This window comes from Corvus cornix, chromosome 3, assembly GCF_000738735.6.
Source record: "Corvus cornix cornix isolate S_Up_H32 chromosome 3, ASM73873v5, whole genome shotgun sequence".
NCBI classification, from domain to species: Eukaryota; Metazoa; Chordata; class Aves; order Passeriformes; family Corvidae; genus Corvus; species Corvus cornix.
In genome coordinates this window covers 13,374,462-13,390,515 of record NC_047056.1, presented here as the reverse complement: position 1 = coordinate 13,390,515, position 16,054 = coordinate 13,374,462, and the positions used below count along the sequence as shown (strand labels likewise).

Genomic DNA, 16,054 nt, shown 5'->3' with positions numbered 1-16,054 from the left:
CAATAAACTAAATTTTTCATAAACTCAGTATAGAGAAGAGAGGCCAGGACTTGTTATTAATGCAACAGAGAAAACTTTAGACCTTGCTGAGACCTTTACTCTTTCAGAACAGAGCCTCCCAGCACCTCCAGTGGTGCCAGGGGGTGTAAGGCAGCCTGCTCAGGCTGTAGGTGGGGAGGGGACAGCTCCTTTCCTTCATCATTATCTGATTAGGCACTACTTGCCCAAAATGAGCCTCCTATAAATCAGGGGGTGCTGGGGGCCAGCTGGGTGTTCCAGCCTCTGAAAATGGAGCACTTGGCTGTGGTGGCTGATAGGGGTCAAATGGTGTGCTTGGGTTTGTTCACAAGCTGGTGGTGTTTTGGAAGCCCCTCAGGAGGAGATTTTACCCCTGCCATGGATGATGCAGAGCAGCCCCCAGCCTGAAGCTTCAAAGTTGGCAACAGCTGCTTTGGGTTTCACCCAGGGCCCCCATGTCCTCCTGCCCAGTGTGGCCGGGGGCAAGCAGGAGTGAGGGGGTTGCCAGGGTGGGAAAACTCCTGCCTGTGTGCTGCTGCAGGGGATGTGTGGCCGGGGGAACTTGGGGACACCATGGCACGGGTGACAGGATGGCCAAGAAGCATCTGAGTGCGGAGGGTGCTTATCAGCCTGGGGATGCCTTTTCCCTCAGCCACTTCGTCGTGGGAATGTGCCTGACACCTCCGGAGTCCTGCTGGCTTGGAGGTGCTATGGGGGGGATGCTGCCGGGACACCCTCCAGGCTTCGGTGGGGCAGGCTCGCGTTTGGTGGGGGCTGTGCACCCCTTTCCGCCGCACCTTAAGAAGCGAGCCCCGACCCTCGGCCGCCCACCCCCTGCCCCGTGTGGGCCGGAGCCGGGTGCCGGAGCTGGAGCCGGGGTCGGAGCCGGGTGCCGGGGCCGGAGCCGGGGCCGGGGCCGGGTGCCGGGGCCGGGTGCCGGGGCCGGAGCCGGGGTCGGAGCCGGGTGCCGGGGCCGGAGCCGGGTGCCGGGGCCGGGTGCCGGAGCTGGAGCCGGGTGCCGGGGCCGGGTGCCGGAGCCGGGTGCCGGAGCTGGAGCCGGGTGCCGGGGCCGGGTGCCGGGGCCGGGTGCCGGAGCTGGAGCCGGGTGCCGGAGCCGGGTGCCGGAGCTGGAGCCGGGTGCCGGGGCCGGGCGCGCTCCCGGCGCTTCTCCCGAGGGCCGGGAGAGGGCGATGTGCCCCCGGCGGCGGCGCGGGCAGCGCTTCCCGGCGGGAAGGGGGCCGCAGCCCAGCGCTGCCCGGGATGCTCTCCAGGCCCTGCTGCTCCCCGGGCACCGCTGCTTTGGGGCGTTCCCTCCACCCCCGGCACTTTTGGGGCTTGGCTTTCTCAGTACGAGCTCCGCGGGTCGCTAAAATTAATAAACGCCCTTTCTAGCAGCGGCTCTGTCCCGGACCCAGCCTGAGCAGGGCAGGGGGTGAAGGATTCGTGCTGCCCACATCTCACTTCTGGGCATAGACTCCGGGTGCTTCTGGGGTGAGAGGCTGGGGCAACACTTCTCCCTGTGCCACTCCAGGGTTGGAGCCCCCTGGCAGCCCCAGCCCCTGTCCCCCGGGAGACAGCTTTCCCACTCACACTCACATTCGAGTCCACGTTTTGTTCACTTCCCTGGCCTTGAAAAAATACCAGTTCCTTGTTGATGTGAAATGTAAAAAATAAAAGTTTAGAAACTCCTGGGAAATGGGAGAAGTGGGAGGGCCCTGCTGTAGTATCAGCTGGTTTGATTCATCTTTTGCCACGTAGTTTGAAGTCCATGAAAGTGGCCACACTGCTTCTGCAGTCCCAGAGGTCCCAGGGATGACCTGCCATGCCCAGGACCACGCTTCTCCCCCCCACAGTGGGGCTGTGGGCACAGTTCTGCCATGTCCTGCACCTCAGTGCCTGACCCACCACAAGTGATGCCTCCAGCAAGGAAGGCTCTGTGTGGGGATTTACTGCTCTGGGGGTGGCCCCAGGGGCTGCTGTTGCTTTTATACTGTCAGGTGTTCTCTTCCCACCCCTACATCTCTTCCCACCCTTAGGGGACCTGTCTTGGTAGTTCCTGCTGCTCTCCAGGATGAAACTGTGCTTCCACTCTGGAACAGCCAGAGAGCACAGAAGAGCTGCTGCTGGTGCCACTGAGAAGAGAAAGCCCATGGAGGAGGCTGACAAGTGAATCCCACTGGGGACAGCTCTGGAGGAAACTGCAAAAATTTTGGGCCCCAGCAGCTCATCCCACTTGTGGCCCTGCTCCACTACCTGCTTGAGGCTGGTGCTTTGTTTGTTGGGACTTTGTGCCTCCTACCTTTTATTTGGTGTGTACTGATGATGTCAGACCTCTGGGCCAACTCCCCCCTCTCCACATTGCCTGGTGCCAGGGTGTTCAAACACACTTCCCCTAAGACAGAAATCTAAGACTTGAAACCACTGGGGCAAAAGAGCACGAAGAGAAATAGAGGCACAACATTGTTTACTCAAACACCTGACCAGAGTGAGGAAACAAAATCAAATACTTTAATTTCTGTGGCTGACCTCTGTGTCAGAAGGGGCTTTTGCTCCAAGACAGTTTACATGCTGCTTTCCATGGAAGGAACCCCAGGACTTCCGCAGGGACACACACACACACACACACACACACACACAGAGATCTACTTCTCTTGCAGCAGTGGGGTTGGGCTCAGAGAATGGAATGTGAGAAGAAAGGAGTCTGTAATAGCAAGATAGAGATGCTACAGATATGTTTCCCCAGTTGTAAAGCATCTGTGGCTAAAAATCATTTCCTACTGGCAGTGTGGTATCTTTTTCTAGTGCTAAATTCATGCTTAATTTCTTTTTATGCCTCCAGAGCTGCAAGGGGAGATGGCAGGATCCGTGGGTGGGCTCCATGGGGTGCCATGTGCTTCCTGCCACCATTCATCAGCCCCAAGCAGGTGCTTCAAATGTGCCCCGATGCCACTGCCACATTCCGCACGTGCCCAGCTGCTCTTCCCATGGGACATGGCTTTGCAGGCAGGCTCACAGACCCTGTGGTTTACAGGGGGATCATTAAGGATCAGAAAGGATATCTCTTGAGCACTTGTGTACCCGCATGGTCCAGCCCACGGCACTGCTGCCCAGGGAGCATCCCCAGGGCAGGTTGGTGCCATCCTATCCTTTGAACCCTTTTTATCCTTTGGCCACGGGTGGGACAGGCAGTGACAGTGGCTGCTTTGGTGGGCAGAGGTTCCAGCAGGGCAGGTTGCAGCCTTCTGAGCCTGCCAGGGCGCTCACACGCTGTCTCTGCAGGGACAGTGGCTCCAAATCCCCGTGCTGCCCAGGCTGCTCAACAGCATGTGGGCCTCTGAATAAACAGAATTTAAGCCTGGAATTTGGCATTCATCTGGCTGGCCTGGAACCAAGACCTGTCCCTTAAAAACCCACAGCCTCCCTTCACACCTCTGGCAGCGCAGTGCTCAATGTGCCCTAGACATAAGCGTACACTCCTGCCAGGCCTGCAGCTCACATCCTCTTCCACAGTGCTGCAGTTTTCCTGTGGAAACAAGCTCTGAAATAGCCTGTAATTGTAATATTACCTACTAGGATCAGGTGCTACCTTCTCATAGCTGTATGTGGATCTCAATGTGTATCTGGACTGCATGACTTTGAGATTTAGACATAGTACATGCATACCTTGCAATAACCCTCCTTTGCACAGACATTGTTTTTTTTACATGGTTGCTCAGGCTAGTTTGAACAGAATACAATTGAAATGATGCTTTTCTAAATGTGTATCTCTAAATGATCCAATATCCAGGTGGTGTATTTCCATGTCTCTGCATGGCAGCAGTGAGAGCTGCTGGTGGGCAGACCCCAGCTCCCTATTGGAGGGAGCTGGACGCCAGGACTGACCCCAGCCCTCCTGCACAAGCTGCTTTTGCCCCACCAGTGTAACAGCAGGCAACAGCCCAAACTGTCCCAGATGGCCTGAAGCAAAGCACACCTGGTTACATGGATTGCTCTGGAGCATGCAGGAAGTCACAGCTGCTCCCCATCGCCCTGGGAGTGGTGCTGGTGCTGTGGCTGCAGCCCTATGGGTCTCCCAGCAAGAGATCCTGCAGGGTTGCATGTATCCCAGATGTGTATGGCAGCTGTAAGGAGGTGAGTTGGTTTGGGGAGGCTGCAAGTGGAGAGGGAGGGAATTGTCCCTGTTGTGTGGTGGTTGCTGGAAAGGGAGTTTCCTTGGGCCCACCACTGCTGTGCTGCACGGAGCAGGTGCACAGAGGAGTGACAGCAAGGGCTGGGCTGTGCTGTGAGGGCACCTGGGCTGGCTCTGCTCTTGTGTTTGCCCCTGAAGTCAGGGTGAGGGGTGTGTGGTGGCTGTGGGCCTCCCCTTGGGCCACGCTGTGGGGGAGGTGGGTGGCTGGGCAGGGGGGTGCCCAGGAATGTGGTGTGGGGCTTGGAGCAGGGCAGCCATGGCCTCTGGCTGTGCCTCCTCTGGCTGGGCAAGGGGGCAGCAGCAGCTCTGGTCTGGCTTCTGCCCACCCACAGGATGCTGGAGAAGGGCAGAAAAGGACTGTGTTGGGCATTTCCAGTTCCTCAGGAGCCTGAGCTTGTCTCCTGGCAAGGGCCAGCATATTGTAGGGTAAGTGCCCCAGGGACCTGCTGGTCACCCTGCTCCCTGGGTTTCTGGGTGATGGTGCTGTCTGGCTTCAGAACAGGGACTTTGGTCCCTGCTGCAGCTGAGCTGGTGCTGCTGCCTATTTGAGGAGAGCCAGGAGAAGCTGCAGGCTGTGCTCATCACCACTTGCCTCTCTGCCTCTTCTGACTTCTTGAAAATGTTCTGGGTTCCTGCCTCGTGATGCCAGAGTGCTCCCTGGGACAGGGGCTGAGAAACAGCTGGAGATGCTTGTTCCTTCAGCTGAGGGAGAGACCTGTTCTCGTGGTGGTGCTTGGATGAGGACAAGGCATGGAGGTTTTCCCTGTGTCTCATCTGTCTTCACCAAGCTCCAGTTTCTGACTTAGCTTTTGTGTGGTTTATTGCTAATTTTCCTCCTCCCCTTCTGAAATGGTTCCATTAGCAGGGTGCTAAAGAAATCTGTGAAATAATTATCCCAGATCTCTCTAGTGGGTTTGCCATGTGATGGTGTGTCTGCATGGCTGTATTAATAGTATCATACTACTATACATCAATTTTCATCCCAAAGTGCTTCCCGTGCCGAGGGGTGAAGCCTGAATAGAAACATACGGCACGTGAAAGGGAGCTTCTGCCTCACCTCCCAGACCCCTCAAAGCCATGGGGTGTGAGAAGACCCTTCTTGCTGGTCTTGCACCAAATCCGAGTTTGGTCCCCCAATCCAGTTGGGATCTCCCATGTGCTTCCCCACCCACAGTGGCTTTGGAGAGGGAGCAGAGCAGTGGCATTTTGTGGCACTGTACATCACAGGAGGAGCACGGGGTATGGTTGCCTGAAATGTGCAGGTGTTTTGACAAGCTGCTGGCCCTTGCAGCAGAGCTGCCTTTCATGGGAAGGCTCTGCCACCTGCTCAGCTCTGCTCAGGTGTCTGTGGCCAAGCTCCTGACAGCACGTGGGCTGTTCTCTCACAGGGATAATGTGCCTGGAGTCATACTGAAGTGTTAAAATTGCAAACAAGACCCAGTTGAGAAGGGTTCCTGGTGGGCATGTGCACAAGGGGACAGAGGGTGGCTTTCCCCCCCTCCCTTGTCTCCATTCCAGAGGTGCAGGTGAGGCTCCTCACCAGCCTTCTGCTCCTCTGGAAGGTCCTGGTGGTGAATTCCTTAAGGAAGCCATGCCCTGGCTCCTGCCTCCTCTCCTCAGGGGATGTGGGTGTGGGCTGGTGTCTGCTGGATGCTCTCCATCGCCTCGCTGGTGGGAGGAGGAGAACCAGAAGCCGTTTGGAATCAGGATTGATGGGGTTTCTCCAGGTGATGTAAAGAGACTCTGCATTTCGTTCCAGCTGTCCAGCAATAGAATATATTTAACTTTAAAAAAAAATATCCACAGTATCAAAACACAAGAAGTCACAATCCAATACTCAGTGATATAAATAGGCGTACAAATGGTCCTCTGCAACCCCTCAGTTTGGGCTCCAGTATGAAAATGAAAGGTGGGCTCACCAGCAAGGTGCAAATGGCACAGGTGGGCAGGCCCCTGCTCCCTCCTTCCTAGGGTGGAAAAATCTGATGTACCCATACATGGCCAAAACCAAGGAGAACACAGACTTGAGCCAGCGATCCCCCTCCCAGCCTCGGGAGCAGCGCCTCTGTCTGTGTGTGGTGGGTGAAGGAGGGGTGTGGGTCAGGGTGGGATCACTTGCTGGGTGTTTGGGAGAGCACTGCCATCACCTCCAGGCAGGGCTGGTAGAGGTGAGCCCCTGTTTTGGTCCCAAGCCAAAATGTGCCATTCCCTTTCACCTGCCTGTTGAAAGCGTTCTTAGAGCTGGAAGATGAATTGAGCTACTCTGGCCTTGCCATTCTTAGAGCCTGAATGAAGCCTTCACTTCCTACTGCACCATTCCAGCAGTGGGGACAGGGCATTGTTGCTTCCCTCCGGCCAGTGGGTGGGTGCAAGAGAAGCAGGACTTGGCTTTTAGCCTGGCTTGGTTATTTATACAGATGACAAGAGGAGGAAGGATGGCTTGTGGGTGGCATGAGCTCTGATGGGATTCACTGTAATTAACCCTGGTTCAGTTGGTGCCACTGTGAGCTGGGGTTTTGCAGCATGCTGCTCCCACAGGGGGGTGGGAATGCTGAGTGCCAGTTTGGGAATTAAATTGCAGCACTGCTTCAAAGTGCATCGTGTGTGTGTGAGCATGAAGCAAAGTCAGCTATAAAATACAGGGCTGTGTTGCCACACCGAGGTTAGCAAGCATGTGGGAGAAGACATTGCTTTTAACTGGGAGGAATGTCGGATCCAGCCAGGCTTGATATCTCAAGCCCTTGTACCTGGGCTTGAGATGTCAAGGAACTCTCAGTGGTGTCTTGTGGTGGATGCATTTTGGGCTGGGTAGCAAGAAAATGCACCCTGGCTGGAGTGTATGCATGTGTGTGAACTGCAGGGTCAGCCCAGAACGAGCAGGAGGCAAGGCTAGGGTGGAATAAAACCCTGGAGAATACTGGGAATGTGACTCTCCAGCTTCCCATCCACAGAGCTCAGCACAATACTCACAGCAAGACTTAAGGGACGATTTCCAGCAGAACTGAAAGGTGTTCATTAAAATGTGTGACAGTCAGTGCACGTGGGCAGGAACATGCAGCTTTGTGTCTTGGGAAGCACGGGGTGTGGCACAGATGGAGTCACAGGCTAACACTCCTGACCCCAGGCTGCCTGTGCCGGAGCTGCTCCCAGCACAGAGCCCCGCTGACCTTCCTGGCTGCGATTGCCACGGCTGCTTCTAATTAAAATCGATTAAGCAAATCAGCACAACAGGCAGAAATAAGGCTTTTTGTCCTGGGTGTCATTTGACAGATTTCAGAGTGATGCCAAGGCCCTGCAGCAAGTATGGCCAACCAGGCAAAAGGCTGGGAGGGTGGGGCTCACCTGCCAAAGCACCTTTTCCGTGGTAAATACAGATTTGGCAACACCAATGAACTTGGGAGAAATGTTACTGTGCCCTGCCTTGCAATGGTTGGGCTGACCCAGAATGAAGCTGGTTTTTGACTGGCTACACATTTGGGTTGGTTCCTACCTGGAACTGCTTTTCAATGAGTAGTAAATCAGTTGTTCAGCCCGGTTGGGTTCAAGTACCAAGAAACTAATTCATTAAAGCCCTTTTGTTGGTGTTTTTTTTTTTTTTTTTTTTTGAGAAGCCTGGTTTTCACAATCAGAAAGCAGCAGCAGAAAATTCCGTGTTGCTGGCAGACAGGGGTGAAGCAACTGCGTTTATTCCTCGTTACCCACTATCACTCTTTAGCTGTAGAACTCGCGTGTCAAACATCTACATTTATAAAGCAGCTGATGGTGCTGGGATAGCTGGGTGCCATGCACTTTGGACCAGCTGGAGGGCTCGGGGCTGCCACCTCTGGCTGTGCTGGCGAGGAGGCAGGGCTGGGTGGCAGCAGCGGTCACAGCACAGCTCCCACACGAGGGAGGGGATTTTTCTAGGCCCGGTGGAGGTGGAGGTGTTGTCCCCTCTGCAATGCTTCGGAAAGAGGTGTGAAAGCGCTGGGTGGTTAATTTTACCCTAAAGAGAAAGAAAGTGATTGTTGATGGGAGGGAAGCTCCAAATTATTACTCATAACTGTGTCTTCATGGCACGGCTCTTATCAGTGCCTGGATTGTGGGCACCACACACACCCCCTCCAGCTGCTGCCAGCTGCCCACAGAACTCTGGCCTCTTGTGAGAGGAGGAAAACCAAGTCATAGTGGAGGGTGTGATACTAAAGATGGGATTTGCAGAACCCCCTGGTGATCACAGCCCTGCCCTGGGCTCAGTCTCTGAGATCCCCACAGCTCCCCTCTTCTTGCCATGGGGAGACCTGAAGCCAAGGTGAGGGGCACACCACTGCCTGAGAGCAGGCTGCTGCTCACACCTGGGCTGGGAGGAGCTTGGCAGGGCGGGTTTTAGTCAGGGCTATTGGAAAAAGCACAAGCATTTATCATTGTTATTGCTACCACAGGACAGCCTTGGGGAAAATGCAATTTGATGCTTGCTGCCTGGTAGCAAGGCCAATCTATAAAGTGGCTCCTATCCTAAAGCAGAGAGTGGGAAACTGTCTGCTTCTAATTAAAATCAATTAAGCAAATCACCACAACAGGCAGAAATAAGGCTTTTTGTCCGGGGTGTCATCTGACAGATTTCAGAGCCTCTGAAGTGGTGCATTGAGTGTTTTCTTGGCTTCACCAATTTGATAAAAAAGTGAAAGATAAGAAAAAATTTTACAGAGCAAAACCTGAAAGTAAATTATAAATCCCACACCTCGTCTGTGCAGTGCTGCACTGTGGTCCCAAACTCCCTCCCACAATAAATGCAGCCAGCACCCAGACCTCACCAAATTGATGCTCTCAGAGACCTGCAGCCATCCCAAGGAGGGCAGCATTTCCATTCAGTCCTTTCCCAGCCAATCCAATTCTCCCATCCTTGCTAGAGCACAGAGACAGACAGCACCAAATGTGGCCCAAAAGGTCAGCAAAACCCTGGTGATGCTGATGAGGAGCTAATTCTGCCCCTTTTTGTTCCCAGGGGACCTTTTGTACAGGTGCTGGGTCTCTGGGATGGGGCATCTGCTGCTGATCTGACATCTGATGGCTCAGCAGATGCAACTTTTGGAAGTTTAAGCCCAGTGAAAATGTCAGCTTGTTTAATCCTCCCCAGCCTGAGGCTTCTTGTGCTGCCTGTCCACTACACATTTAAATCCACCTTCTAAAAGTGAACCCGACTTCCCAGGCACCAGAAGTTGTTCTTAAGCCATGCTTGCTGCTCCTTTTTCAGAGCTTCTGCACTCAAAGGTTTTGCCTGGTTCCTTTTATCCATGGCCTGTTATCCATGTCTGCAGGGGCTCCTGCACACCCATCCTGACACCACAGCACAACTAACTCTATGCTTAGGCAGTGTTTGGTGTTTGCACTTGACCCAGCCATTCTGTTTTGGCAAAGGTGAGGGGTTACTGTTGCTCTTTGTCGTTGCACTCACTGCAGCTGAGTGGGCAAGTGGTTTGGGTGGCAGGATAACTGTGCTGCTCTTCCTCCTGAGCACTTCCAGCCCTGGGTGGACAGGAAGCACCAACTGGTACTTGCCTTCCAAGGAAACCTTTGCTTCTCTGCTGCTCGTGTTGTGTGGCTTGCGCCGCTCTAAAACTTGATGGGTTTTCATCTCTTTTCCTCTAAAATGACAAATGCAAAGCTTTCCTGTCTGCACCATGGAATGATCTTCGCTTTCTATGCAGCAGCCCAGAAAGCTGAGCTCAGCATCCCTGTTTGGATACAAGGTAGTAACTAAATACCTGTTTCTGTCTATCCAGCATGGCAGACCAAGCCATGGTTTAGGGTGTGAGGCAAGGGAAATGCATCCCGAGTTATTCCTGTGGTTCTGCCATGGGGTTGCTTTGGAGACCTGTCATTTCCCTTACTGCATACTGCTGTTTCTCAGCTGTACAAATACACTGCCCTAGCTGAAGTCTGGCTTGGTAAAATATACAATTAATTGTTTATATTATGAATTTGCCTCCTTGTTTTTATTTATTTATTTATTTTCCAATTAAGACTGCTGAGATCAGAGGAAATGCTTGAGCCAGCATCTTCACAGCGAAGGCCGGTGTTCCCAAGGCTCCCAACTCTCTGCCCCTTTCTCCTTTTCAGGCAGCCCAAAGCTTTTTATAGCACATAGCCATGGAAGGGTGAAGTGAAAAAAGTCTGCCATCCATTCTGATGCCTGCATAGGATAAATGTGCATAGTTTGGAGGGGTCCTGTCCCACCACGAGTTAGTTGGGACTGTGGATGATGCTTTATCCTTAGCCCTTGAGAAGGACCTCCTGAGCTGGGGAAGCAAAGAGGTACTGATGCCTGCTTTCCACAGGCTGTGGGCTCACAGCGCAGGGCGGGCATTGGGCAGGTAGGAAACTTTCTGGGGAGAGAGGTCTTGCATTAAAGCCAGACAGTGTCCAGACATCAGGAGAACACCTGGGCCTGTGGGGAGACTAAGCCAGAGGTTTACACCAAAACACCGAAGGAGCTTCCTGCCCCAGCAGCTCTCTGTGGGATCACCGACAGGTGCCCTGCCCAGCACAGGGCTCTCCTCCACCCTTGGTGGGCAGCTCAGGGGCACTGGCTGCTGTTTGACACCCCAGCTCTCTTTACAACAGGAGGTATTTTAGCTGACAGGACCTGTTCTGCATGAAAAATAAAAACCTTTGTTAAAAGCAGACCATCATACCAGGAGAGGCTAGACACTTGTAGAGCAGTGGGGTTTGCTGCCATCCCTTTCTCACCGTCTGCCTCTTGGCAGGAGCAGTGGGCTGGGAGTGGGTCTCAGCTCTGCCATGCCTGGGCGGCTCCCTGTTTTGGCAGTGGGTTTGTGTGAAGCTCCTCTGGCTGGAAGGACTCTCCCTGGATGGGAGCAGCCTGGCATTGTCCTCTTTCAGCAGGGCTCCTCCTCCTGCCATCTTTCTGGAGTGGAAAAGCATCCAGGTGCTGACACCACGCTGAGGATCAGAGGGGTCATTCCATCTGGATGGCCACTGCAACTCTGCACATCAGGTTCAAACTATGAAATCCCAGCCCTACCCCGTTTGGCCATGGGCCTTCCAGCCACAACAGCTCCCAAAGCACCAGGTTGTGATCCTGGAGCTTCAGACACTTACCTGGGGAAGCTTCAGCCAGGAGCACTCGGCGCGCTCTAAGGGGATCCATTTCCAAAGCACAGAGACGCTGCCAGCAAGTCCCTTTCGGGGCAGGAAAAGTCTCGTTCTTTGGCTCCCCCAGTACTGTTTTACACGAGAGGCTTTTGGCAGCACAAGGCTGTACTCGCTGCCCTAGAGGCGAGGTGCTGCAGGACACCGGTCCTGTGCTAGGCATGTGTCCCCTGGGCTGGTGGGAGCTCTGGTCTTTGCATGGTGGCAGCGGATGGAAGCAGGGCGTGGCCCCAGTCACTTCAGCGGTACAATACGATTTACAGCAAGCACTTTTCTCAAGACATCTGTGGGGACAGAGCTTCAGTGAGCGTCATATATACACAGACAGCTGGGTTGGACCCTCCACTACTGCAAAGCAGTCAAGGATGGAATCTCGGGGTGGGAAAAAAGTACCACTGGTTTGCTTTGACAGCCTGTACATATATCTATGAATAGCTCCTTGGCATTTGATGTTCGCAGCCAGCGTCCTTTAACAGCGAGCATAAAAAGGAGGCAAAACGTCTTCACAGCGACCTCCCCCGGGAGGAGAGAGAAAGCAGCATCTCCCACTCCCCTGGTTCAGCTGCCTGCCCAGGTGCCACCTTCGCCAAGGGTGTTTCCTTGTCCGGGCACCCTCGTCCTCCTCGTCGGCCGCCCACCGCGTGCTGGCCGGGACCACTCCTAAGCCAAGCCATGCTTGCCTCATCTCCGCTGCTCGGGGCCGTCAGTGCAAGTCTGCGCCGGCTGCTCGGCATCTCCGCTCCGCTGGACGGGCAGGTGAAGCGGGCAGACACAGGGAAACAAAACAAAAGGGAGAAGAAGAGAGACAAAGGGTAATGAAAAGGTCCGTGGCCCACGGCTGTCAAAGGAAATCTCTCGCCGTGTTTCTCTGACCATACTTGTCCCAGCCACTACAGCTGCTGTGGGATCCCCTGTTCCTTGTAGCCTGTGAGGAGGGAGGGGAAGGGAACATGATTAGAGTTAATTCCTAACGAGGACCCTCGGTGAGGCTCAAGCAAGCCACAAGCCTGGTTTACCAGGAGTGGCAAAAACCATGTGGGAAAACAGGGAGGCTGCCACATTCCCCCTCGTGGCCAGGCTGCCCGGGGCAGCCACCCTGCCCTGCTTTAGCTAACAGCTGCCTGGTGCTGCCACCTTCCTGGCACAGCCATGGGGACGCTGGCAGCCAGCCCTGCTGCTGTGGCACCCGCCTGCCACCAGCCTGGCATGGGCACAGGCAGCTCTGCTTGAAGAGATTGTAAAGGCACAGAAGTACCAGCGGTCACCAGTTCCAGCCCCATAACCTAAAGCTTGCATGGAGTGTGTTTTCCTGCAGTGCAGGGGAAATGGATGCCCTTGTATCCTGCTCCAGAGACACGGCTGTTCCCAAGCACTGACCTGGCAGGTTGTGCATCCGACACGCATCTCTCCTTGTGATCTATTTGTGTTTGAACCTCGTCCTCCCAGAGCACTGCCAGGCAGGAGGAGGTTGGTTTCCTCTCTCCATCCTTTTGTTCCCATGCTGGCTTTTGCTAAGGGTGCTCCCCAGCAGCAACCAATTTGCACTGCAGTTTGCACAGGTGAACAAACACTTCTTGGAGGAGAAGAGGAATGCCTTGGATCACAGGCTGACATGTCAGAGTTCAAACAAAGATCTCGGGATGCCTCTAATGATATTCTCACTGCCTGGTTCTGCACTTGCTTTGCTTCAGCCCAGCAGAATTACAGGTGCTTTAGTTAGGGCACAGCAGCCAGCTGGTGGGCCTGGAGGAAACTGAACTTTTTCAGCAGCAAAACCAAGGAAACTGCCTGGATATCTGTTCTTTCACACTCTTTCCTCTCCTGTGGCCATGAGGTTTGATGCACTTCCCAACCAAGACAGCAAAGCCTTTGGGGTCCCCACTGTGTTGCAGCCCCACGGATGTTGCAAGGGCTTGAGCAGCTTGTCCTGCTGCTTGTCACAGCTCCTCGGGGTCCTGGACCCCAGATTATTTACTGTCCTGCACACCGTGCTTGAGGGCTGCAAATCCCATAGAGGACAGCTCCATCCCCCAGGAGGGCTAGGGCAGGGAAGGGCAATAGGAGCGCATCTGCAGCTCCTGTGCTGGTCCAGGATAATGAGAAAAATACTGGATTTTTTAATGCTTTTCTAAGCGGTTGCAGTGACTGTGCCAGAAGCTTTACCCGCTCTCCTTCCAAGAGAAGCTGGGCTTGTTATTCTGACTGTATCAATGCAAAAGATCTCCTTATTAAAGAAGCAAACTGTCCTTTCTTGCACTGCCTGCCACAGTGAAGATCTTTCAACTAAAAAACTTTTTAAAATCTGGAGGGGTTTTTTTCTTAGTTTAAATAACGTAAGTAGCCTGTCATTTTTATATTTTGAATTTCAAAGAGGCCTGACATTTCATATCTCAGAAGAATGCTTAACTTTTCAAACACTTTCCCATTTATGCTTTGTAATATTTCTTTCCAACCCTCATGTTAGTCTTTTTTAAGTGCCTTACAGAAACTGAACACAAAATACCAGCAGGTGCCAGAACTCCTATCTCTAAGGGACTTTTTGCTGAACTAAGAATTGACTCCAGCAAATGAACTTTGCTGTACTTTGGAAAAAATCCACACATTCACCCAGGCTTGGCAGTCTGGATCTCCTGCTGTTAAACAAGCACAAGGGACAGATTAATGACACTTAACTGAATTGCTGCCTTTTGTGTGCAGCTGAACAGAAAGACTCTCATCTCTTTCAAACAGCTTTTTCTAGGGGGCAAAATGATGATTTCACATGCATTTATGTTTTAAGTGTGAGCCAGCTCTGAAGGCAAGGTGAGCTGGCTGGAAATCTGTACTTGGGGCTTGTCTATGGCACTGGTTTAATTTGTTCAGGGAGCACAGTTAAAAAAAAAAAAACAACCAACCAACCAACCCCATGGACCAAAAAGGTGGGGCCTGCCTTAAATCCTCAGCAAAAGTAACAGTAACTTGCTTGTACAGCCATGCCTTTTATTGAGATAGAAGAAAATTAAGACTGAGAAATCATTTCAGCCTGGCTATTGGTGTTGAAGCTGGCTGGAAGGAAGTTACAGTGGCCAAGCCTGTCTCTCTCTTTACATGACCAAAGTAAGGCAAAAAATGACCTGTCTTATGCTAAACTCATTTATTACAGGATTTCAGACGTAACTTATCAAATAGTTTATATGTGAAAATAGTTACTGCATTTCTTGCACAGGAATAGCTGTTCTGTAGGAAGCAGCTTTACGTTAATATGCCTGCAATAAAGTTGAGGTGCAATCCTGTACAACAGACAGCTCCGGGTTCAGGATTAAGTGGGCCTGTGCACAAAGTCACTGATTTAATCCAGTTTACTTGAAATTGCACTTCTCCTGTAAACCATGGCATGTAAGACTGAGGCAAAAAGAACTCAGTCTGTGCACAGGCTGTCCTTCTAGGGCTGGGTTTGTGCAGAGGGCGGCTTCAAGGCTGAAATGGGTTCCTGCTCTGCTCCGAGGGGGCCCTTGGGGCATCCCCAGAGGCATTTCAATGCTGTGTGAAGATTTTCACCATCCCTGGGGCTGTGCAGCCAAAGGACAGACACAGAGACAGTCAGACACACATATGTAGAGGCACATGGCTGGACTTGGGCTGGGAGTGGGCAGCACTGGCCAAAGCGACTTCCAGATGTCGTGCCCTGACCGATGCTCACTGCTCTCCATGGGAAACTGCCTCGGAGTGTGAGGAGGAGGAGGAGGAAGAACAGAAACAAACTTACCTTGTGAGACTTTGATGGTGAACAAAAGGAGGCAAAGGAACATGAAAGAAAGAGAGAGGGAGAAATGTAACTGTAGACGATATATCTGAAACACATGGAGAACCAGAAGAGAATGAACAAACTGAGGCTGCAGAGTAAACAGAGAACAGCTGCTCTACCATCAGACATTCACACCAGGGCTAAACATTACTTAAAATCCTTTACTTGAAGTGGATCATTTCATTTGGGACTCTTGTTTAAAGACGATAGGGCAATCATCATCTGCTTTTCCAGCCCCAAGCCAGACAAGCTGGATGGGCTAGCACCTCTGAGCAATGCTCCCAGAAAATCTTTCCTCCATGTCATCGGTATTTCATGGGTTTGACTGAAGGGGAACCACTGAAGGAAGGCATTAAACAAGACATCACAGTGTACCAAAGGGCACATGGCATGCCATTCACAGTCTGGGAGCTGGGAACACTACACCTGAAGAGTTTTTGGTAGTTTCCCTGCTGAATTTGCTTGTGTCCGCAGATAACTCACAACCACAGCATGCCTCAGCCTGTCTGGGTGCTGCAAACACTGGTGCTATTTAACATTCCTACAATAGTTTAAGAACTTGCCCCACCACTTCATTTGGTAGGAAACTGTAAAAAAGGGTATTTTAACTACTTTCCTCAGGCCTAGTTTGGATGATGGCTCTTTTTAGATTTTTTTAAAAAGAGTAATAAGTCTAAGCAGGCAATTTGTCCTCGGAATTTTCTTCATCTCATGAAGGGTTACCAGTTGTTTTGGGCCTTCTGCTCCCCTTTCCTTCCCAGGACAGCCGTATTACCTGCCCTAGCAGAGGTCCTGCAGAGCAGAGAGGTTCGGTGATGCTCCCCAAAGTCCCTCGGAGCCTGAGGATACAGTGACTGTGCAATCATCTACTGCTGCTTCTGGCAGGGTCTGAGCAGACCAATTAGCAAAGG

The 16,054-nt window shown here is 52.6% G+C and overlaps 1 protein-coding gene across 6 annotated transcripts in view; it reads right to left on the bottom strand.

The window, feature by feature from the left end:
• Positions 1 to 5,960: 5,960 nt before the first annotated feature.
• STUM (stum, mechanosensory transduction mediator homolog) overlaps positions 5,961 to 16,054 on the bottom strand; it is a 48,664-nt gene continuing 38,570 nt past the window's right edge. Inside the window, exons 3-5 of one of the 6 annotated variants that reach the window (XM_039569411.1) lie at positions 15,105 to 15,113; positions 11,309 to 12,284; positions 5,961 to 8,192 (exon numbers count right to left, since the gene is read on the bottom strand). In XM_039569411.1, the coding sequence (XP_039425345.1) occupies positions 12,250 to 12,284; positions 15,105 to 15,113 (44 nt within the window). In that variant the 3' untranslated portion in view covers positions 5,961 to 8,192; positions 11,309 to 12,249. The remainder of the gene's footprint in view (positions 8,193 to 11,308; positions 12,285 to 15,104; positions 15,114 to 16,054) is intronic. The other 5 variants (XM_039569409.1, XM_039569410.1, XM_039569414.1 and 2 more) reach the window with 5 other exon arrangements.